A 24,283-nucleotide genomic window follows, 5' to 3' on the forward strand; every position below is an offset into this window, starting at 1 on the left:
TAAGCTCTTTCACCTCCTCTTCAACTTTATCCCCGTCTTTAAGACCGGTAATCCTCACATGCAAAGCACGTGTACGTCTTCGTTGTTCCTCTTCCCAAAGTCATGTTAATGATTGTAGGTTGTAGGGGTTGTTATCTCCTTACCTTTAACCCTTCTTGGCGACCTCTATCCACTTCTCTGCTTCATCCATCTTCTTTTGAGTTTTGGTGATGACTTCCACCCATGAGGAAGTCTTTGCTTCGTGTTGCTTCTCTTCTTCCTTAATTGCCCGTACTTGTTCCTTGATAACCTCGAGCTCTTCTATCAAGTCCACCATTTGCCTTGGCCTCTGCAAGCTCCCTCTGAAGAGCTGAAATTACGCCTTTGAGCGTGTTGACTTCCCCGTGAAGGTCTTTGACTTCTGCTATGAGGTCCTCCTTCTCCTCTTTCCACCGCTTACCCTCATTGAATACCATTTGAGAAAGTTGGCTTTCTCCTTCCACCATCCCTCCATCTTTGCCTTCCATTCCTTCATCTCCTTTTCCACATTTGTTATCCTCTTGGTTTGTGACCATAAAGGTCGCCCTTCGTCGGGTTGCGCAAGGGGCAGCCATGGAAGAAGCGAGAGAGAGAGAGTTATGTTGCTGCCTTGGGGGCCTGAGCAAGGGTGGGTGGGGAAAGGGGCGCGTACAGCCTAGCAGATAGATACGCTGGCCAGCATATTGCCAGCAGAACTGTGCGGCGAACAGTGAACAGGGCAGCAGGCGGCTGGGGGTGGCAGCAAGTTCGAACAGAGGGGGGCGGCGAGCAGGGCAAACAGCAGGCGGCGGCGGCGAGAGCGAGCAGGCGGCGGAAGCGAGCAGGGCGCAGCGCGGCGGCGAACAAGGGAACAGCAGGTGGGAGGGAGGTGGCGGGGGAGGAGTGCGGACACGAACAGGCAGCGGCGAGAGAGAGAGAGAGAGAGAGAGAGAGAGAGAGAGAGAGAGAGAGAGAGAGAGAGAGAGAGAGAGAGAGAGAGAGAGAGATGGGGGGCGCAGGCAGGCAGCGGGAGGGGAGAGCGAAGAGCGAAGGGGGCAGCGGGAGGGGTGGGCGCATGGCGAAGCGAGAGGGGTGGGCGCAGCTGGAGGGGGGTGGGCGCAGCGGGAGGGAGAGAAAGGGGGGGGGGGGGGGGCGTAGGTAGGCAGTGAAGCGGGCAGCGGGAGGGGTGGGCGCAGCGGGAGGGGGGGGCGCAGGCAGGCAGCGGGAGGGGAGAGCGAAGAGAGAGAGAGAGAGAGAGAGAGGAGAGTTGAGAGAGAGAGAGAGAGAGAGAGAGAGAGTTGAGAGAGAGAGAGAGAGAGAGAGAGAGAGAGAGAGAGAGAGAGAGAGAGAGAGAGAGAGAAAATGAAATGAAATGAAATGTTATATTAACGTCTTCAGAAGGCCATAATGACCTATGAGACCAAAAGTTACATCATGGTGGATCTGATACAATGTCTGGATAAAAAAAACCCAGAAAATGAAAAATAAAGATGATACTACTGGCACCTAGAAAATGAAACTGGAACTGGAAGGTACACTATGGAGGTACCTCCATCTCATAATATGTGCCGCATCGGACACTGGCGGATCTCCTCAATATCCTCTGTGGTCAGCACCCTGACTGGGTGTCTCGCATGCCTCGCAAGAATAATCCGAATCTGCCGCTGCAACCTCCGTCTATGCTGGGATGCCCTCCTCCGTAGTCGTGGGCGTCTGGACCACCCAAGCTCAATCACACGATCAATCAGTGTACCCCTGGTGTGGGCGGTATCCATGTCCTGCTGCTGCTGTGGTCCATCTGGCGCAGTGATGGCCGGACTAAAGAAGTCTGTAATGTGCCTCTGAGTCTGGCCTCTGTGGCGCCTAAGCAGGCTATCTCTATGTCTCCGCAGCTCAAGCAAGAGAGAGAGAGTGTGTGTGTGTGCCGGGGGGGGGGGGGGGGGGGGAGAGAGAGAGGGAGAGAGAGAGGAGAGACAGAGAGAGAGTTGAGCGAGTGCAAGAAGGAGAAAGAGAGGTGTTGGCCTGTGCGGGGGAGAGAGAAGAGAGTGAGACTCTTACGACGATGAGCGAGCGCTGAAGAGAGAGAGATCCACAGATCCGCACGCACGTAAGAAACATAAGAAAAAAAAATTGTGATGTTTTCCCCTTCATTTTTCTAACCTATATAAATCAAACTCCCACGTTCACTATCGTTTCCAAACGTTAGTGAATGTTTCAATCGTTGTAAACGATTAAATCCTATCCAAACTGCGCACCTCATCCACCATCACCATGCATTAGCTTTCTTGGCTCTCTTGGTTTCCCTTAGGAGGCATATGAGAGAGAGAGAGAGAAATGAAATGATATATTGATGTCTCTAAGAGGCCATAGTGGCCTATGAGACCAAAACTGAGAGTACATTGAAGTTGGTCTATCATCAAAGAGAACAACTAAATGAGAACTAAAAAGTACAATAAACTGATTGTCCTACAGTTATAAGAACAGAACTGTAAGACTCCGAGATGATACTTAGTAGAAAATACTGAAAAATACTGAAAAATGTATATCAGGTAGATCCATGTATGCTAATCAATTGAAGTGTTGCCCTCTCCTTAGATCAAGTATCTCCGGCCATGGCTTTCTAGAATGGAGTGGTCATAGAAGCGAGGTAGGCGCCTCCAATGCCGAGCAATAATGGCTGTGTCGTGATCGGGATCCTGGTGGGCGTGGCCCATGGGCACGACATAAGATAACTACTCTGTTAGTGGTGACTCCTTGGGAGCGTGGTCGATGCCCTGATGGCCCAATGGAGGAGGTATCAGGAGGGTGTGGCTGGTTGCTGGTGTTGGTGCCGAAGAAATCTGTCAGGGTCCTCTGTCTAGGTACATCATGGTTCGGCCTCCTATCTACCAAGAGGGTCTCTGTGTCTCCTGAGCTCAAGTAGAAACAATCCCACGCATCTCTGATCCTCAAACTCCATGACGCTGCGTAACGGCCCAAAACCCTCTCAGAAGAGGCAGTGATATCTCCCTCGGATCTCATAATAGACTGTACATCGGCACATGTAGTGTTCCTCTGTCTCTACCTCATGGTAGCATAAATGACAAATGCGGTCATCCACGATCTGATGCACATATCGCCCTTTCTCAATCCGCAGCTGGTGTGATGAGGTCACGATCTGTCCAATGGCACAACGTATCCTACGTGAAAGGTGTACATCCATGTACGCCGGGCGGGTGATAAAATCATCCGGTGAGAGGTGTAGAAAATGGGCTCTTGTAATGAGCCATTTTCGTGCCCAAGGGCTCAAGGGGGCTAGTCCATGTCCTCTCTGTGTCCACTCTGATGATATCCATCTTGATCACGCCGTTTCCGTCTGAGCGGGTGAGATCCAAAAATGGACAATCCAGACTGTACTGAAAGGTGGCATAACCTCTATCCGCAAACCATGTAGGTCAAACCATGATCTCATCTGAGCATACCAACAATGAGTATTTCCATCCTCTGCCAACTGTATGGATGCGGTCAATGCCAATCAGGAGTACCTCTGCTGAGGGAGCTCGCATAGCCGCTCTAAAAAGGTAACTGCCTGGAATAGGGCCTCGGTTACTACTGGTGGGGCACCCAGCTCAGCCTGAACAATCTCATGTGGTACTGATGATTTGCTCCGAATCATGCAGGTAATCATCATAATCAGTGGTCTCTCCATTTGCCTCCATCCCTCATCTGTCCCTCTCTGAGATCTGTGATGTATACTGGGTCTCCAAATTGGAGCTCCGAACAGGAGGGTCCATGTGACAAGCGTATCAAATAGCCACAATTTCATGCATGGCTCCTGAAACTGTATGTGTGAACACTGCCTCTCAAGTGCCCCCAAGGCTGCATGCCCTCGAGCTAATCTAGCTGCTGCCGCCCCCTTCAGGGATAAACGCGGTCGTGTGAAAGTAACTCCCAAGTAGACATATGACCTGACTTACTCTACCGGCTCCCCTCACAAAGTGAACTGAGGCTCTGATTTGATCACCCATGCCTGTGTGGTGTTAACACCATAACCTTGGTTTTCCCAAGGTTCACTGTCAGATCTCTATCCGCACAGAAAGCCTGTAATGCATCCAGGTGTCTCTGTAATCCCTCCGGAGAGTCTCAGATTAGAACAATATCATCAGCATATAACAAGATGGGTATCAACACCCCTGCCAGGCATGCCCCTGGGCCTCCCAATCTGTCTACATAATCAGAGACCCCATCAATGTACAGTCCAAAGAGGGTGGGCGATAGCGGGCATCCCTGCTTCACCCCTATCGTGCTAGTCACCCTATCAGATAGTCTGCCTGGAGCTAAGACTCTACCTCACAGACTCATACAAAGCATATATCCCCCACTACATATCCTCGGGTACCTCAATGTCATGCAATTTGTGCATAAGCCTAGCACTTGGTACGGTATCGAAGGTTTGCAGAAGTCCACAAAGCAGCAGTATATCCTTCTCTTCTGTGCCCTGCCCTCTTCAATAAGTGCCCGAAGTGTCAGCATGTGATCCAAGGTAGTAAATCCTCTCCTGAAGCCAGCCTGTCCATGTGCTCGATGACCATGCCTCTCTGCCCATCGGCTCAGCTCTGACTCCAATATAGAGCCATATAATTTGGCCAAGTAATGACCAATCATGATCGTCCTGTAGTTGCCTGGTACCATGGGGTCCCCACTCTTTAAAAGTGGTACAATGATATGCTTTGTCCAGCTTGTCGGGAAACCCTCACAAATGGCACGATTAAACACATGTACGATGAGCAGAGCCAAAGTGTCCCGTGCATATGAGAAGTGCTCTCCAACTAGCCCATCATGATCCTGTGCCTTTCCATTCTGTAACCTGTCTATCACATCTGGCACCATCCGCATACTAAAAAAGGTGCTGCTAGCCGGCGGTCTAGCTCCCGGGTGGGGGGCTGTCTTGGTGCATCATATAGCTCTCTAGCATAAGTATGCCATGCCTCACGTGCAGTAATCGGAGTACTAGGCTGTCTCTCCTGAAACATCTTCCATGCCCTCTTGCTGTCCTTCCCCAGAAAGAGTTGGTAGATCTCCTCCTCTAGCTTAGCCAGATAGGCTCGTTTCTTCCTCCGCACAAGGCGCTGAAAGATCATCCTAGCCTGTCTATGCATGTGAGACCCAATGGCAATCTCACGCTGTAGCTGTGCTCGTGTCTCACGACACTCATCATCATACCAACTCTTCTGTGGGGCAGTGCTGCGGGGGTGGGTGGAAGGGATAATAGTGCAGGGAAACGCATATGAGGCGGATGCATGTAGTACACCTGCCAATCCTCTCGGATCTCGTCCAGAGGGCTATCCGGGGCTAAAGCATCAGATAGTGCATCTCGATAAACCCCAACTGTCTCACGTGTAAACTGATATCTCGGGTACCTAGTGGCTGGCCCATCTCTCGGGGATCTACCTACCAGTGTGAAACTCATGTATGCATGATTGGCTAGTATGCCGATGGGCCTACTGGAAATCGTGAAACCCCGCACATCAAGTATCAATAAAGGAGATCCCATCAAGTAGTCCACTGTGCTCGCTCCCCCTATAGAGTTCCAGTGTGAGAGCATCTGATCCTTGCCATCTCGATAAGCCATTGTCTGTGACCAACCCATGTGCACTCCTGAGTGTGAGAAAATGCCTGCCATAATCTGTAATCTCCCCCTCATCCTGTGCTGATCTCTGCAACCCTACATCCTTTGCCGTGATCTCCCGGTACATAGCCTCTTGAGTATCATACAACTGTGTCTGCTATGTGCGTGTACGTGCATTAAAGTAATATGTGCTCCATGCTGGCAAACCTCATGATATCATCATATAGTGGTATATAGGGCAACTCTCCTGATGGTGCAAACCTGGGGGGAAAGTAGCATACCGCCACATATAGCTCGCGGAGCCCCACTCTGCATATTCGGACCCACATGTACCTCGCATCTGCATCTCTATGTACCACATGTATTTTGTCACGAAGCTCCTCCCTGTAAAGTATTGCCACTCCTCCAGATCCTCTAGTACCTCCCACTGTGCGTGGCTGAGGGCGGAAAACTGATTCCCATCTATAACCCCGGACATCAGGAAGCCTCTTGTTTGTGCACTGATGGGTCTCCATATACATAGCAATATCACTGTGTCTGAGAGTATCCTCAAAGTATCCTGCATCCATTCTAAGGGCTCCCTTGCAATTCCACACCATGAATCGCAAGGTCTCATAGGCCGCGCACCGTCAAGCGGGCCTCCTCTCCGTAATGATGGCTCGGCCATCTCTGTATACCGCCCATTGACCCTCTTTCCTTGCCTCAAGCACATGCGGCATGTGTTCCTTCCGGTGTGCTATCTGTGCCGGTGTAAGGTCCTCATCCAAATAAATCTTTTCCCCCTTAAGGGCCATCCTTTTGGAGAGGAAGGCCTTCTTCTTCTCCAAGTCACCAAACCTGATGATCAATATCTTCGCCCTGGTTTCATCTCTGCCTACTCGCCATGCTCCGGCAATGGGTACATCAGTGGCTCCAATTTTGGTTGCAAGAGCTTTTGCATCCTCTTGGGGATTTCCCTTATCTTTCCACCCAACTACACGTACATGTAAGGCACGTGCCCGTCTCTTGGCTTCCTCTTCCAATGTAGCATTCATCACCTCTACTTTATTGACTGGTGTATCCTTCTATTTTTTTACTACTTCAATCCATGGGTTGACTTCCTCAATTTGTTTCTTTGTGGCACTGGTAATTTCAGCCCATGAATGCATTTCTTTCTCACCTGCAGCCACTTTTGCCTTACATGATTCCAAAGTGTTCTGCATTTCTGTGATGTCTTTTTCGCAGTCAGCCATACATGTCTTCAAAGTGCCTTCGTATGATGCAACTATTGTGCCAATCTCGCAGAGCATGTCATCCTTCCATTTCTGCATCTCTTTTTTCATTTCCATGTGCATCAAGGCTTGGGCTAATTCCATCTCAACTCGTACTTGGGCTTGCATTTCTCCTTTCAATTGTACATATATCTCTTCCTTCAGCATTTCGTATATCACTTTCCTTTGGGCATGCATCTGCTCGGTCCATTCCTTTTCAAGCTCTTGTCGCATGGTGTTCATCTCTGTCCTTATGTGAAGCTTTAGCTCCTCATAAAGGGCCTCATCTCGTCGGGCCATCTTCGTAATCCTTCGTGAGCCAAGGGACATCATTCCTTCAATCTTCTGCGGTAGGCATTTGGTGCCTTCGTGGGGGTGTGAAAGGTTGTCTCACCATCCTGTTCTCCCTCTAGGGGTTGAGACAAGTTTTCCCCTACTAGTTGCTGCCTTGGGGACCTGGGCAAGGGTGGGTGGGAAAATGGGGCAGAATTGAAAAACTGGCAATGCACCTTACTGTACCTTCTGCCCGACTGTACCTCCTGCACCTTACTGTTTGCACCTGCGCAAACTGAAAACTGGCAATGCACCTTACTGTACCTCCTGCACCTTACTGTTTGCACCTGCACAGAACTGCAGAAGAGAGAGAGAGGGAAGTACAGTCCCTTCTGTGCTTTCTGCAACTACTTGCAAACCCAAGCGCCTCCTGCAGTCCTATTTGCCTAACTTCCTTCGAAAAGGCGACGATTTTCGTGTACAAGACGCAAGCCTCCGCGCTTATGGTGGGCAAACGTGCACGCAATCGATTGTGGAGAAATGGTGAATTGAGGGCCCTGCACCACAGCTGCTGTGCCACCACTGCGCTGTAAGAAGAAAAAAGAAAAATGGCTACGGCGCTTCGCTCCAGTCGGCCGGAAGAGAGAGAGAGAAATGAAATGAAATGAAATGTTATATTAACGTCTTCAAAAGGCCATAATGACCTATGAGACCAAAAGTTACATCATGGTGGATCTGATACAATGTCTGGATAAAAAAACCCAGAAAATGAAAAATAAAGATGATACTACTGGCACCTAGAAAATGAAACTGGAACTGGAAGGTACACTATGGAGGTACCTCCATCTCATAATATGTGCCGCATCGGACACTGGCGGATCTCCTCAATATCCTCTGTGGTCAGCACCCTGACTGGGTGTCTCGCATGCCTCGCAAGAATAATCCGAATCTGCCGCTGCAACCTCCGTCTATGCTGGGATGCCCTCCTCCGTGGTCGTGGGCGTCTAGACCACCCAAGCTCAATCGCACGATCAATCAGTGTACCCCTGGTGTGGGCGGTATCCATGTCCTGCTGCTGCTGTGGTCCATCTCGTGCAGTGATGGCCGGACTAAAGAAGTCTGTAATGTGCCTCTGAGTCTGGCTCTCTGTGCGCCTAAGCAGGCTATCTCTATGTCTCCGCAGCTCAAGCAAGAACAATCCCAAACACCTCTGGTCCTGGTACCCCATGACTCTGGAAAGTGGTCCAAAACCCTCTCTGAATAAACAGTGGAAACGACCACGTATCTCATAGTATGCAGTACAATGGCATATATAATGCAGCTCTGTCTCTGGCTCCCCATGGCATACTCGGCATATCCTGGCCTCAGCTGGTATACCTCTATATCGGCCAATCTCAATCTCAAGCTGGTGTGAGGATGTGCGAATCTGACCAATAGCACATCGTACTGCATGAGACAAGTGTACATCCATGTAACTGGGTCTGATCACAAAACCATCTGCTGTGAGCTGAAGAAAATGTTCTCTGTAGAAAGCCATCTTCGTGCCCAGCTCCTCAGTCGGCTGTATCCATGTCCTCCTAATGTCCAGCTGAACTAAATCCTGACGGATGAGTCTGGTAATCTCTGTCCGTGTAAGAGTGAGAGAGGGTGCCTCCAGAGAATACTGGAAGGGAGGCAATCTGTCCATGCTAAAACCATGTGCCTGGAACCAAGATGTCATCTGTCCATACCAACAAGCCGTGTCTCCCTGTAAAGCTAACTGTCGGGAGGACTCCAGGGCGAGGCGTGCATATCTGTCTCGGGGGAGATCCCACAAGCCATGTATGTAGGAGACTGATCTCGTAAGAGCCTCAATCGCCAGAGGGGCAGCCGCCAGCTCTGCTCGAATAATCTCATGAGGTACCACAGCCTTGGCTCTAATAAGCCTAGCAATCATAGATACCAAAGGCCTCTCCATACCTCTCCACCCGCCTGCGCTGTGATGGCCCACTGAAGGTCCCCATATCTGCACTCCATAAAGCATAGCTGATGTCACTAGAGTGTCAAAAAGCCAGAGTTTTGTTCGAGGTTCCTGAAACTGAACCTGCGAACACATCCTCTCCAAACCACCCAGGGCTGCATGTGCTCTAGTCAATCTAGTCTCTGCTGCTCTCCTCATCGAAAACACTGGCCCACTGAATACTACCCCAAGATATGTATATGCATCTGTATACTCCACAATCTCCTGCCCATATGTAAATGTGGAAGCTGATCGCCTAACCCACTGTGGCGTGGTGTTAAACACCATAACCTTGGTTTTGCCAAGGTTGACAGACAATCCACTATCATGTGCAAACTCATGTAAAGCATCCAGATGACGCTGCATACCCTCAGGAGAGTCAGAGATCAACACAACATGTGCATGCCATTCTTTAGACCTCTTGTTTAAGGAAATTGGCAAACTTCCTTGGGTTGAAAAAGTGTTAAGCCAAACAACACAGCTTGTTACATTTGTTACAAGGAAGTCTAGAGTGTTGGCCACAACTCAGGACTTAGTGAATCCTGCTGCAACTCGGTTTGCATGCTTATTTATTATGTTAGTTACTCTCTTGGATGAGAGACATATGCATGGTGTGCGCAAGATCATGTATATATACCTAGATGAATCCAAGAACATGCCCAAAATCTCCTTATAGGAGAGTGCAAGTTATAAAATCATGGTAGTCATCCACAAGACGATATAATCATTAGCTCCATCATGCATAGTATGGATTAGATACTATGACATCCCCACTAATGTCATCAGTGCCCAATATGCCCAATAGTAGGGGGTGTAGAACTTGATATCAATATATGCTCCCACACACACACCCAACACTCACACACACACACACACACACACAGAGAAGAGCATACATTCATACAAAGGTTTGTGTGTTGAGTTTTTGTCACAGAGAGAGAGTGTCGAGTGCTTTCGCTTCAATCGGCCGGAAGAGAGAGTTCAGTTGGCTGCCTTCGCTTCAGTCGGGGCCGGCGCACAGGTCATCTCAATAGGCAAGCGCACAGGCACCAGAGAGAGAGAAAGAAAGAAAGAAAGAAAGAAAGAAGTTGTATTAACATCTTCAAAAGGCCAAAATGATCTATGAGACCAAAAGGATACATCATATCCATGAGTTACATCATCCTCGGTGCAGAATAGTAATAAAGAAAGATAACAAAAATCTAGAACTTTAAAATCTCATCTAGGTACGTGAGCAGAGAGCTCTCATATCACCCTAATACATCCCTCATGGGCCGTTGTGACATGGTGCTCAAGGTGGTAAAACTGAGCTGGCGTGAGGTCCTGGGATTATGGGACATGATGGCCCGGATCCTCCCGTGGTGGCGTGGCTATGGACGAGGGCCACGGGGTCTGGGGCGTCGAGGTCTGCATAACTCAGTGGCTCTGTCGTGTGTCACACCACTCGGCCGGGCTCCTGCATCATACAGTAATGCAGGTGTAACTAGAGTATCAAATAGCCAAAGCTTCGTCCTCAGCTCCTGAAACTGTATCTGTGAGCATTGCCTCTCTAGCGAGCCAAGGGCTACATATCCCCTCATCAATCTAGCGTTGGCCACCTTCCGCATTGAGAACTGAGGTCCAGCAAAAGTGATCCAAGGTATACATATGAGGTAACGTACTCCACAGGCTCTCCACTGTATGTAAACTGTACTGCAGATCTACTTATCCACTGTGAGGAGGTGTTAAAGATCATTACCTTGGTCTTTCCAAGGTTCACAGTGAGGTCCCGGTCCTCACAAAAGGCCCGTAATGCATCCAAATGCCTCTACAGCCCCTTCGGTGAATCAGAAATAAGAACAATATCATCTGCATACAAGAGGATCGGTATCAAGACTCCTGCCAAATGTGCTCCCAGTCCTCCCTGTCTGTCTATGTAATCCAAGATCTCCTCAATGTATAGACCAAATAGAGTAGGAGACAAGGGGCAGCCCTGCTTCACCCCGATAGTGCTGTGTATGATCCTTGAGTCACCTCCTAGACCCCATACTCTTCGTGTGACTGACTCATAGAGTGTAATGATCCCCCACAGCATCTCTGCTGGCACTCCCATATCCTACAGTCTCCTCATCAGTCTGGCCCGTGGGACAGTATCAAAAGCTTTGGGGAAATCCACAAAGCAGCAGTATATCCGATGCCCGTGATCCCCTGTAGTCTAAAGATATGATATAGTGTGGAGTGCCCGGGGAGAGATATGAGAGAGAGAGAGAGAGAGAGAGAGAGAAAGATTAGAGCCTTAGACTCTAGAGAGATGAGAGAATTTCAATGCTGCCAATGGTGCATTGTACTTGGGTGTACTTGAGACTTGAGTTGGAATCTGCAATTTTGCAAGTTTATATGTGCTACAGAGGTACGTTTTTTCTGAACGTTGAGAATGACATTTTTTTCTTTAACGTTGGGAATAACGGACGTTTTTGCCATGCTAACGTTGCAACAGGTCGTTTTCTTCTTAACATTGCAGGCTGTTTTTTCCTAACGTTGCAGTTTGAACTTTGTGTGCTGTTTTGAGGCCACGTGTGACGTGGCTCGATGTTTTCTTGAATTGGGACTTTTACGTTTTTTAACAGGGTGCCTACGTGTGACGTCGCGATGTTTTCTTGAATTGGGGCTTTTACGTTTTTTAAATTGGGGCTTTTACGTTTTTTAACAGGGTGCCCAATGTTTGGGCACCCTATTAAATGTTTAAAGAAAAAAAAAACGTTTTCTTCCCAGCGTAACATTTTTTGACCAACGTTTAATACAGAAACGGCATTCCGGGAACGCCGGTTCCCGTTCTAGGCACGGAATTGAGGTGCTCCTAAAAAACAACCTGTTCCACCACGTTCCAGCATTCCCAACTATATGCATGGCACATTCCCTCGTTCCTACTCTATGGAACGGCGTTCCCATGTGACTATGCTTCTGCTACCTAGAGCCAGTCAAGGAGTTCTACCTAGAGCCAGTCAAGGAGTTCTGACTCATTAGCATGGGGAACAAGGCCTTCTTCTTTTGTTGGCCAAGAAGTGGGCGTTGGAGAGTTGGGAGAAGAAATGGGTGCTGCTATGGCACCACGGATCCCTTGGTCCAGACCTTCCTCCAATTTGAGCTCTTGTGGGCCATGCTCTTGAGGAATCCACAATCCGTCAGAACCCCAATCATCGTGCAAAACACCTGTACTCCTAAGCCATGTACGACCAATGAGTAATGAGTGGGCCCCTCTGACTTCAAGAAGCCAGATCGCTACAAAGTTGAGTAAGAATGGATCCCTTGGCTTAGTATAGTGACACCTTCTACTAGGCCGTGATAGGTCTCACCTCCCGTTGGTCAGCCATCCGAACACAGAAGTTGGTTGGCCACGTCACCTTGAGACCTACTGCATGGAGTGTGAATTCCAGCATGAGGTTCACCCCAAAGCCACCGTCAACGATTGCCCCAAAAAGTGGGGTACCATGAATCTCCACCGAGAGGCAAGGGCTCCGGTAGTCTGTGTAAGGAAGGGATCGGTACATCTAATACCCCATGCAACCGGTAACACCGGAGGAAAGGGAAACCTACCATACTGCCCACCACTATTGGTGGTCGTACCATTGAGTTGCTGCAGTAGTGTACTGAGACATTGTTGGACACTCGGGCTAATCCGGAGAAGATCAAAGAGGTTCACTGACATGGTATTTCCCTTGAGTAGATCCTCCACAGAGAAAGGTGTAAGTTGTGGTTTGAGGGGGTAGGTGGTTTGTCCAACACGGAAGCTTGGTTGTGGAGGTCCTTGAAGGCCTACAAGAAGGACTGATCTATGACTGTGCGGGGGACTGGCTCATCCCCTTGTTGCACAATTGCTCTTTAGGCATGGCCTTTCTTTGTGATCTAGTGACCACTGTGGTGGATGGTGGATCGTCATGGGTAGGTGTTGGGGCTGTGACGGACACTCCAAGAGTGGGGGAGGAAGGTTCGCAAGTGGATGGAGGATGCCCTACAGAGACCAAGTGGGTGGTTGGGGTTGGAAATGTGAAGTCGAAAGAAGTGGATGCCCTTTGCTTGGGGCAATCCCGGGTGTAATGATCCTTGGATTCCAGACAATGCGGAGCACCTTCAGGAAGGGGGCAGCGGCTTTGGTAATGACCGAATTCCCCACATCTATAGCAAAGAACAGGACGATTGCGAGGTTGGGGAGGGCGAGTAGGACGGTTGACGGGGGCTGCTGCCATGGTGGTTGGTGCAGGAGGATTAGGGATAAGTGGTGGAAGCTAGGTCACCTCGGGAGTGGGTGGGCAAGGAGGAGGTAGCAACACGGCAACGGCAACGGCAACGGCAACGGCAAGATTAGGGACTGCCGAGGCGGGATGAGGAGTTTGTTGTTGATGGAGTTGATGGAACCCCTTGAGGTAGTAGCAATCTTTATCTTCATGTCCTCTTTTTTTCACAAAAGGAGCAATACCTCCTTTTTGGGCATTCTTGGACGGTGTGTCCAAGTGACTAGCATATAGCACACCACAGCCCTTCTTGGCTTCGTGCCGAGTCTTCACTTCTTCAATCTCCCTTTTGAGTTGGAGCAGGGTACTTTCCTCGCTCGAAGGTTTATGGCTCACATTGAGTGCCTTCAGCTCCCGCTTCCACTGAGCCACCCGGTCATCCGATTGTGTCACTATTGGATGTACAAAGCCTACATCATGCTCAAACATGAGTAGTGCATTTTCAAGCGGGGAGGCTAGCTCCTAGAATTCCAACAATGTTGTTGGTGTGGGCCGACTCTCTCGAATCTTATACTGGGTGGACCTGGGTAAGACTTGTGTCACCCACTGACGCACTATGAAGTCGCCAGGGTAAGTCGGTAAGCAAGCCACCAGTACTATGGTCCGTGTCATGAGTTCCGACACACTCTCCCCTGGTAGCAGTTGGAGCTTCCCTAGCTCTTGGAGAATACAGTCCTCGTAGTTACCACGACGGAAGGTATCCTTTAGAGTGGTCCAGTCTGCAGAACCTTGGAGAGTGGACGGGAAGAGCACCAAGAAGGCATCCTCCCGCTCAAGACCCCGGCTCTTACAAATGGAGATGAACCGTCGGATGTGGTCATCCCCATCCTCAGTGGCAAGGGGTTCTGCGCCAGGAGGATTAGTTGGACCAGGAGGGTTGGCTTAGCCTCCCGCGTTGCCGAGGGTGGGGTTACCAAGGTTAGTTGCCATAGGGAGAGGTGGAAGAGGGTCCCTAGGTGGTACGTAGTTGAACCTCTTCCGACCGTAGCAGCGTATTGAAAGAGGATTTTTGGATGGGCTGACCGGCCTACCACGGGCGCGTGTATTGGGCATCCAGAGAGGACGCAACACAGAAACACGACGCAACGCAGAGAAAAGGGTGAGCTTACAGGACTTCTAGTTTCAAGAGTCCCTCCGGGCATGCCAAATTTTAGTGTACCTGTAGCAAGGCTGATTGCCCAGTACACTACATGGTGGCTCGCCTTTGGACAGTATATCCGGAGTCCTCGATGCTCACAACACAAAAAACACTATGGAGCGGAACACAACACAAGAAGATACATGACTGCGAAAGGAACAAGAACACTTGCAATACTCAGAGAACACTGATACATGTCCTTGACTGTACCGTGCACACTCAGCAGAGGTCACAGTGAAGCGGACGACACAGCTCAAGCTAATGATAAGTGACTGTATGTAGAAAGCAGGGTACAAGTGGTATGAAGGATGAGCATGAGGATGTCCCCATGTGGGGCCATGCTCTGTAATGATCACACGACCATCTCAGTAAATGGCCCATTTTGCCACTTTCCGTACCTTCATGACCTGTATCATCCCGGCTTTTCTTTGCTCCACCTGAAGTGGTGAAAGGTCATCCCCATGTAGATTTCGTTGTCCCATAGGGCAGCCCTTTATGAAGGCCTTGCAACGTTCAAGGAATCAAAAAAATAGAGGCCATGTCGAATGCCATTGGTACACCTATGCTCAGTGTGCCTTTCCCTGCTCACCATAGTTACTGGGGAACGCCGTTCCCCCTCTGGAAGTTCCAAAATGTGGAGAAACGTTCCCTCCCAAGGAACGGCCAGGGGGAAAAGTTCCCCCACATTCCAAAACGTTCCCCCTGGTTACAGGCCCAAAAACCCAAGGGCAAAATGTTTTAAAAAAAACATTTTTCCTCTATATATTCCATTCAACTATGCATACATAACATAAATTTTCAAAATTTTAGCCTATCCTACTTAAAATTCATCACTTAAAACGTTTCTCTTCCTTAAGCTTAGGGGTCATGATAGTCTGTGTTCATTGGGTCTTCTGTTTCTTGATCACCTCTGATCATTGGGAGGCAGTAACAATGTGCCCTTTGTGGTGATCTAAATATCTTCTTGGAACTTGGCAGTGGCTTCTATGATCTGGTTTATTTGCAAAACAAGGGAGCTGCCTACTGTGATTCCTTACCCTCTTTTGCAAGTTCAGCCTTTAGTACATGTTTCTCTTTCAGCTTGGAATGTTGTTGGTCATGGGCCTCCTTGAACCCACCTACTTCCTTATCATGCTGCTCTTCTTCGAACATCAGAATATCCCGGGGAATGACGAAGCCAGCCTGTGCATAAGATTTTACGGAGCTGTTAATTTTCTGTGTACTTGCATTGAAATGGGCTTCCATTTTGTTGGTGGAATGGTGCCCAAACCAAAGTTCTCCAAATCAAGCAAGATTGGTACCAATTTTCTTGTCTTGAACCCAATAGAAAACTTTCCTTCTGGACTAGAGTGCAATTTCCCCAAAATCAGCCTCAAATTTGAGAACTTTTTTCAGAAGGAAAAAAAAACATTGTTTTGTGCAGCAAAATCAGTAAAAATCGGGCTGAGAGAGAGAGAAAGAGAGATTGTATTAACATCCACAAAAGACCCAAAGGGTCAAAAAGAATTGACCAAAAACATGTTACATATGATCCATGATTGAACTGGATGTCACGACAACATGAACAAGAAAAACTAGTTGCCAAAATATGAGAGAGATACCATTCCTTCTTCCAGGACTCTAGTTGTTCGAAGGGATTTCAAGCCCAAAGCTGTTGGCCTTTTTGAGCCCTGCTTTTAAAAGAATAAACATCTACATTAACATTTCAATCAGCTTTAAATGCAATCAAGTTCTTTTATAAGAGACACCACATTAAAAGAGCACACAAAATATTTCCAAAACTTAGTAGTTTCAAAACTAGCATTTACCTTAAGGTAACCGCCTGGATCATGGGTATCAAGGCCAAGGAAATGACCTAACCCATGAGGCATAAAGGTGGCTCCTAATCTTTTTTCAAGCATTTTCTCAACATTTCTGCCAACATTCAAATTGCAAAATGACCACCAGCCAAATTTCTATTTATATGTCCAAGAAGCTTTATGTCAAAAATATTACTTACCCATTTAAAATGTTTGCTTTCAATAAAGCATCTAAAATTTTCAACTCTGCCAACCTGTTATGTCAAGACTGTTAAGTACAGTTAGTATTAATAGCCACCATTGCAGAGTCTGCTTTTTATGGCGGCATTATATAAAATCACATTGAAAGGGAAAACCAAAGGTTTGCTTGGTCCGTTGCAAAATTTACCACGATAAATTATGCACGTATACAGTGTATGCATGCATGCAAGCACCCGTGAACGCATGTATGCATGCATGCATGTATTTATGTATGTATGTATGAACATAAGTATGCAGGCAATATTAATGTGTGAATGTAGGTATGATGTAAGTATGGATGTTTTTATTGACAAACATGAGCAACGAATATTTTGTTGTCGTTCTAAGAAACAAATATAAATGAATTATCAGTTAGTACGCATTTATGTGCAAATGCATGCCCCTGCTGAACCAGTTACCCACTTTTTTGATGCATAAGTTGCACTCTCTTACCAAGCACTGCAAACAAGTAGCAGGTCAGTGCTCAGTTGAATAGTCTTACTTGTGCATCTCAATCCAGCTGACACCTGGCTTAATAGCTGCCATGACGGCTTTTTGAGCATCCAAAACACCCTAGAAAACACAAAAACTATCAACTCCAAACAATCCACCTATCAATTCCTTATACCAAAAACATTCTATGTAAAGTACTTTGCACGTACAAAACTAATAGCATAATTAGGCAAAAATTTCCATTTCATAAGTTTGTTAATGTCATGGGGCCAATCCTTAGGGAGAGTAATACCTTGGTGAATGTCGAGTATTATAGAAGATGAATCTTCTATAATACTCAGCATGTCATGCAACCCCTTGTAATTGATGTGGGTGGTGGTATTAATTCCAAGATCACATGGATCTTAATTTCTTCTCTGGAGATGCCATTCTTGGAGACCATGTGTCCAAGGATGACTCCAGTTTAAGCCAGAATTCACATTTTAGTGGGTTCAAAATACAGTAGTGTCAGCATCCCTCTAAAAGATGAGCAAGATGCTCCTTTCACTTTGAGTGCACACAAAGTTCATCTACGAATATCTCTAGGATCTTTTGAAGATCTTTGAAGGCTATACACATCAAGCATTGGAAGATAGCCCAAAAGGAATGATGCCTCGCAGACATCACTACTTGAACACTAAATCAACACAAAACTACAAGCAAATAATAAAATGAGGCTCACTCAAGATGGTTTTTTGCAACAGTATCGTTGAACCCCTCCAAGAGTGGCCAGCTGTCCACCACCACCCCCCCCCTCCACCCCCACCCCAAAACACCCTGCCCCCCCCAAAGCACAAAAACGTTGTAATGTGTATTTTAATATTTTCACTAATGGACGGATCTTTTCTTTTTTTGGGGAGGGGGGACTGATTCCATGCATCCACAAAAGGTATTACAAATCACAAGAATTAGGTCAATATAACCCATTAGCCTAAAAACACTCAGCAATCGACAGCCTCGAGGCTCCACCCAGTCTTCAGATGTTCCCCTCTCAGGAAAAATTGATGCAAGGAGCAACAGAGAGCTTGTTCATGGGGAAAGAACTAGGGAAGCAAAAAGCTTTCAGTGTTCCAATTGGATGCAAGAGAGCTCCTTTCACGTGGATGAGAGAAACAACTTTAAAATAACCTCTGATATACAAATTTGGAACAAACAGTAACTCGTTCATGCATTCTGGCATCATTCAACTGCAGACTCATATCACATGGTTAGACCCATCACGAAGCTCGGGATCATTTCTTGCGGATTGCACATGATGGTTTCATTCAAGGCCCGGCTATCTTTACAGACACATATCACATGCCATGCGAATAGCGATCGGACAGATCCGAGTATCATCCCACTGCCTAAGAATGGAATTTGGAAGAGCAGAGGGCATTGTGACACAAGGGAGGATACAGTATGTACGCTTTCTAGAGGTCGAGATAGAGGAGCACTACCTTTTTCAAATGCCTAGTATATTATGAGATATGAGGGTTGGTTTTGGTCCACTGTCCCCAGTCATTGACTTTCTAGAACATCACTGCCTGAGACACTAGTGCTGACAAAGAGACCATCTATGTAGAGGGGCCTAATATCAAGACCCTCAGGATGGAGAAACTCGGTGATGATCACAAGCCCTAAATTTAAATGACTTCACCAGTCCAGTTACAGCGTGCTAGATGTCTAAGGCCCACTCGACCGTGGCCATCCTCCACAAGGCAGCAGCTCCATATACGATAAATCCTCTAGAGACACAAGAAGGCTCCACCACAAACAGTGGGATTTGAGAGCCTATATGAGACCATATCTCACTCTACACAGGATCATCTGTTGATCACATGTACTATCAGATGTTTTCATTTTACTTTTTCTTTCAGTTTTCCATGGCTCAATATATCTATGGTACCATTGTATTACTTTTGGTCTCATAGGCCCTTGGGGTCTTCCGTAGAAGTCTCTTTCCTGAAAAAGAAAAAAACAGGGTTGCCCACTCTCACAAGTACACTTTCTTGAGAGAGCTTCGGCCCCAGCCACCCTGCCCCCTCCCTCACCAGCCAACCATCACCGATTTCTTTAAGACCCAGGAGGTGGACACCAATACAATGGATCTTGTGGGCCCACCTCAAGCTTCTCCAAACCCACCTCGCCCGAGAGGAGTTACCTCGAACCGGGACTCTACATTCCAGCGTGCCCGACACCCCAAGCCCCTTGGACGCCGGCCACGATCCCCTCATGAGCTACAGATCTAGGACATGCTCCACCGCCATCGAGCTACCTTTCCACATGGCGTAGCTAAGAGAGACCTCTCGGCCATACTCATTAGCCCCATGCTCGATATTTTAGAGAGTGGTATTGTTGGGCGAGGAGGGGAGCTACAGGAATTAAACTAAGGTTTGGCACAGCAGCACACACATAGAGTGAAGTAGGTACACACAAGCTGATGAGAGATGATGAGAGATACAAAGAAGAGATTGCATTGGAATGTGTGGAGTTAGAAGGTCAACTCCATAATATCATAATACAACTAAAATAGAAGATGTCCTTTCACACCAAATCTCCAAAGGGAAAAACCCAAAGGGAAAAAGTGCCCTACTACTGATATCGTATATGCCAATAAATCCCCCCTGTAGTGGTAATGTGAACATGTACAAGGTGGGTAGCCTATTGACACTCACGAAGATCAGTCATTTGCAATCTACTGGGTTGTAACGGCTGCCCCGTACTCAGCCTCACAAGTAGATGTGACACAATGGGTTGCTTTTTGCTCAACCATGATATACATGAATGCCCCAAAAAGAAACAATTCCCACTAGTGGATTGCCGTGTATCATAGTCACCAGCCCAATCTCAATCACTATAAGCATGTAATTGCAAGCTGCCCCCCCCTGGGATATACCAAAGTAAGATCCACAGAGCCCTGAAGATAGCAGAAGATCCGCTTCACTCCTTGCGAATGCTTAGTACCTGGGTTGTGCATAAATTTGCTACACTGGAAAACCCCAAATTGAATATCCGGGTGTGTGTATATGAGACAGCCCACTGCCTCATATACTATAGGCATGTAACTGCAAGCTGCCCCTCCGGGATATACCAAAGTAAGATCCAAGGAGCCCTGAAGATAGCAGAAGATCCGCTTCACTGCTTGCCAATGCTTTGTACCTAGGCTCTGCATAAATTTGCTCACTGGCAAACCCCAAACTGAATATTCGGGCGAGTGTTACATAAGTAACATTCAAAAGCTGTTGCACAAATTTGGATTTCAAGATTGTAAGCACATCTCTACTCCGATGGAGCCAGGGCTCAAATTGACCATGTTGATGTTGGAGAGACTTTTGATACGAGTGTTTACAGCCAAGCAGTGGGCTGCCTCATAAATACCAGCATCTATCTGCACCATAGTGACATGGGACGGGGGGGAACGGACCCTAGGGACGGGGAACGCCTGGGACGGGGGCGGGACGTCCGCGGGACGGACGGACGGGGACGGCAGCCAGACAGCGAAACGGGGACGCCGGGAACGCGTTCCGGGAACGTTCCGGGAACGTTCCGGGAACGGCGTTCCCTGTCCGTACGGGGACGGTCAAACTGACCGTTGGCGGCAGTTTTTGACCGTTGGCGGGGCTTCAACGGCTGTCTCTCCTAGCCGTTTGGTGATGCGCAACTCCTCCAAGGCTTCTTCCTTGAGTCTCTCTCTCCCACATGGCTCCCCATCTTCTATATAAGAGACCTCCATGCTCTCCTCAAGCCATCTCCTCTCCAAGCTCTCCCTCTCCAAGACCCAAGGCTCAAGGCTCAAGCTCTCCCTCTCCAAGCTCTCCTTCTCCAACATCCAAGCTCTCCCTCTCCAAGCTCACCCTCTTCAAGCTCTCCTTCTCCAACATCCAAGCTCTCCCTCTCCAAGCTCACCCTCTCCATTGTCCAAGCTCTCCTTCTGCAACATCTCCATCCCAATTCTCCATCTTGACTCTTTCTCAAGCTCTACCATCCATCTCAAGCTCTACTCTAGTCTCTATCACTATGGCATCCTCTTCTCAAACCCCTTCCTCTCCTCAACCCGGGTCCGCCGCCGCCTCCACCACTTCAACACCCGCTCCATCACGAAGGAGGAGGCCCGCCGTACATCGATGGAGTTGGTGGGACGAGGTAGAGTGCTCGCAATACGGTCAAGGGGGTGGTTCAAGACCATGGGTATGTAAGCTTTGCGGCTACAAGCGAACCGGCGGTGCCCACAAAGTGCGTGCTCACTTCTTGCATGAGCCCGGCAACGAAGTGCAATTTTGCAAGGAGGTTTCGGCCGAGAAGAAGAAGGAGCTCCTTGAAAAGCTTGTGGTTTATGAGGCGGCCGAGTTGGCAAAACGCAATCCTCAAGTGGCCGTCGACCCCACATCCTTTGTGAGGACATCAACGCCGCATGTACCTCGTTCATCAAGAGAGGCATCCGCTTCCCGGGGACGCCAAAATACTCTTGATGAGAATTGGAACCCTCAATTGAAAGAGGAGGTGGACATGGCGGTGGCACGATTCTTCTTTCATGACCGCATAGCATTTCGGGCGGCACGGTAAGTCCTTGGCACTATGCTCATGTACTATTCAAAATTCAAATATCATGCTCTAAACTTTAAAGACTAAAACTTAAAAGACTAAATGATGGTAAAAATCTGAATTTTGTTTGTGTTTTGCATATGGTGTTTTGGATAGATCTCCATACTTTCGGGCCATGTGCAAATTGATAGCGGAGTATGGACCCTCTTATGTTCCCCCCTCTTCGGAGACCATCCGCACCTCTCTCCTTGACAAGGAGAAGGCAAGCGTGGAGGTGGCGGCCAACCACATGAAAGAGCAATGGGCTGAAAATGGTGTTACCCTCGTCGTTGATGGGTGGAGTGACACTAGAAAGCGCTCCATCCATGGAGTTGTTGCCTACTCACGAGGGGAGACATACTTTGTCGACTCCCATGATGCTTCCGGGACGGGGAAGAGTGCCGAGATACTTGCTGCGGAGTGGGCAACAACACTAGAGACGGTGGGGGCGGAGAATGTCATTGCCATATGTGCGGATGGAGAACCGGCAAATAGGGCGGCGGGGACAATTCTCCAAGCAACTTATCCTCGCATCACCGTGTGCTTTTGCATGGCCCATTGCCTCAACAACCTTATCAAAGACATAGGGGCCTTGGATTGGGTTGCACCTGTCATTGAGGGTGCCAACAAAATAGTGACCTTTGTCCTCAACCATCACAGGGTGCAGCACGAGTTTTCCAAGAAGTCAAGCCTCTCTCTTCTTAAGTATTCCGAGACGAGGTTTGCATTCAACTTTCTCATGCTAGGCCGCTTGTGTACATGTAGCGGGGCATTGAGGGGACTCTTCCTCAGTGATGAGTTTGCACGCACTTCAGAGGCTTCCACGACGGTCGGCAAATTTTGCAGGGAAAGGGCGGATGATGCGGCATGGTGGGAGGAGGCCAAGGCGCTTGTGGAGATGGTGCAACCGATTATTGATCTCCTTAGGGTGGTGGATTCCACTCAACCATGCATTGGCAAAGTGTACGAGGCAATGGATCGCATGACAGAGAAGCTAAAAGCAATGTTCAAAGTCAAGCCTCACTATAAACATGTCAAATCCCTATGTTTGAAAAGGTGGCAAGCCTACCACTCTCCCCTCCATGCTGCTGCCTACATTGTTGATCCTGAGTTTCAAGACAAAGGGCAACACAAGGACAAAGAGGTGAGCAAAGGCCTTCGACAAACCTTGGATCGCCTTTACACTAGTGAGGAGGATCGCCGCACAATCAAGGACCAATTGCAGATTTATAGAGAGAAGCGGAGGGCTTTTGGTTTGGCAGATGCACAGGCGGACCGCTTCAAGGTAGGGTCTGCACTTTGGTGGGAGGATTATGGTGCGGAAACTCCAAAGTTGCAGGAATTTGCTGTGCGCGTACTCTCACAGGCTTGCAGTAGCAGTTGCCTAGAGCAACTCTGGTCAGTTTATAGCCACATTGCCTCTAAGAAGAGGAACCGCCTTGGTGTACAGCGTGCAAATGATTTGGTGTTTGTCAGTGCCAACTTGCGAATGCTTTGCAAGGGCTTGACAAAGAAGGCAGATCCTCTCACCGAATGGGAGCAGGCACAGCAGGACCCACATCTCTCTGATCAGCAGAGGGCCGAGATTTTAGAGGAGCTTGAGGTTGTGCCCGAGGCATTGTCCCCCCCACCTCCCCCTCCCCTCCCACTTGAGGACCAGCCTATGGAGGACTTCACCGAGGAGGTCACGATTGATCTTCACCCTTTTCAGCCTCTTGCCTAGTCTCTTGAGTCTTGTATCTTGGCACTTAGTCATTTTGCCTTGAGTGTACACCCTCCTTGGGCCTTTCATTATGCCATTTGGCATTTTTGTTTAGATTGATCATTGTACACTCACTTTTGTTTATCACGCCATCGGCGCCCCATTATAGTTTTTTGCTAATACGACTATGCATTTCTCCTCTTTTTGGTGCAATTTTGTGCTTAATGTCTTGGTTTCTAAGTGTAAATCAAGTGTGTTAAAAAAAATTGCAAAAAAACAATCGTTTTCAGATTGCCGTTTTTTCCACCGTCCCTGGGACGGCCTTTTGCCCCGTTCCCGTCCCGTTCCCCGTCCCATGTTTCTATGGTCTGCACAAACTGTATGTCCAAATAATAATGCAACAATCCCAAACCTATCATCTCAAATGAGGTTTGCAATTCAGCTTTGAAAGCTGAAATTTTCTCCTTATCGTTCCCAGTTAGCAACATGTCATCCACATAAATAATGAGCATAATCAAAGTGCCATGATCCTCTTTCACATAGAGCGTGCTCTCTGTTGGACTATTGTGAAAACCTTGGCTAGTCAAATAAGTATGCATCTTCTCATACCAAGCTTGGGGAGCTTGCTTGAGACCATTAAGTGCTTTTCTAAGCTTGCATACTTTGCTTTCATGACCATGCATCACAAAACCAATGGGCTGATTTACATAAACTTCTTCTTGCAAATCCCCATTGAGAAAAGCTGATTTTATGTCCAACTGATGCACTTTCCATCCATGATGGGTAGCCAATGCAACAACACATCTACCTGTGGCCGTACGAGAAGTAGGTGCGAAAGTCTCATCATAATCAATGCCTTTTTCTTTCTGGGCATACCCTTTGGCCACAAGCCTAGCCTTGTACCTGTCAATGGTACCATCAGACTTTCTTTTCAACTTGTATACCCACTTTCTG

The 24,283-nt window shown here is 48.0% G+C and overlaps 1 protein-coding gene across 6 annotated transcripts in view; it reads right to left on the reverse strand.

Moving 5' to 3' along the window:
- Positions 1-24,283, reverse strand: part of LOC147637617 (Metallopeptidase M24 family protein) — a 212,691-nt gene that overhangs the window by 35,456 nt on the left and 152,952 nt on the right. For all 6 annotated transcript variants that reach the window (XM_086799443.1, XM_086799444.1, XM_086799442.1 and 3 more), the window contains 4 exons: positions 17,075-17,145; positions 16,533-16,586; positions 16,342-16,447; positions 16,135-16,203 (listed from right to left, as the gene is read on the reverse strand). In XM_086799443.1, the coding sequence (XP_086655569.1) occupies positions 16,135-16,203; positions 16,342-16,447; positions 16,533-16,586; positions 17,075-17,145 (300 nt within the window). The remainder of the gene's footprint in view (positions 1-16,134; positions 16,204-16,341; positions 16,448-16,532; positions 16,587-17,074; positions 17,146-24,283) is intronic.

This window comes from Cibotium barometz, chromosome 6 (genome assembly GCF_041138505.1).
Source record: "Cibotium barometz isolate CiBa-2024 chromosome 6, ASM4113850v1, whole genome shotgun sequence".
Lineage (NCBI taxonomy): Eukaryota > Viridiplantae > Streptophyta > Polypodiopsida > Cyatheales > Cibotiaceae > Cibotium > Cibotium barometz.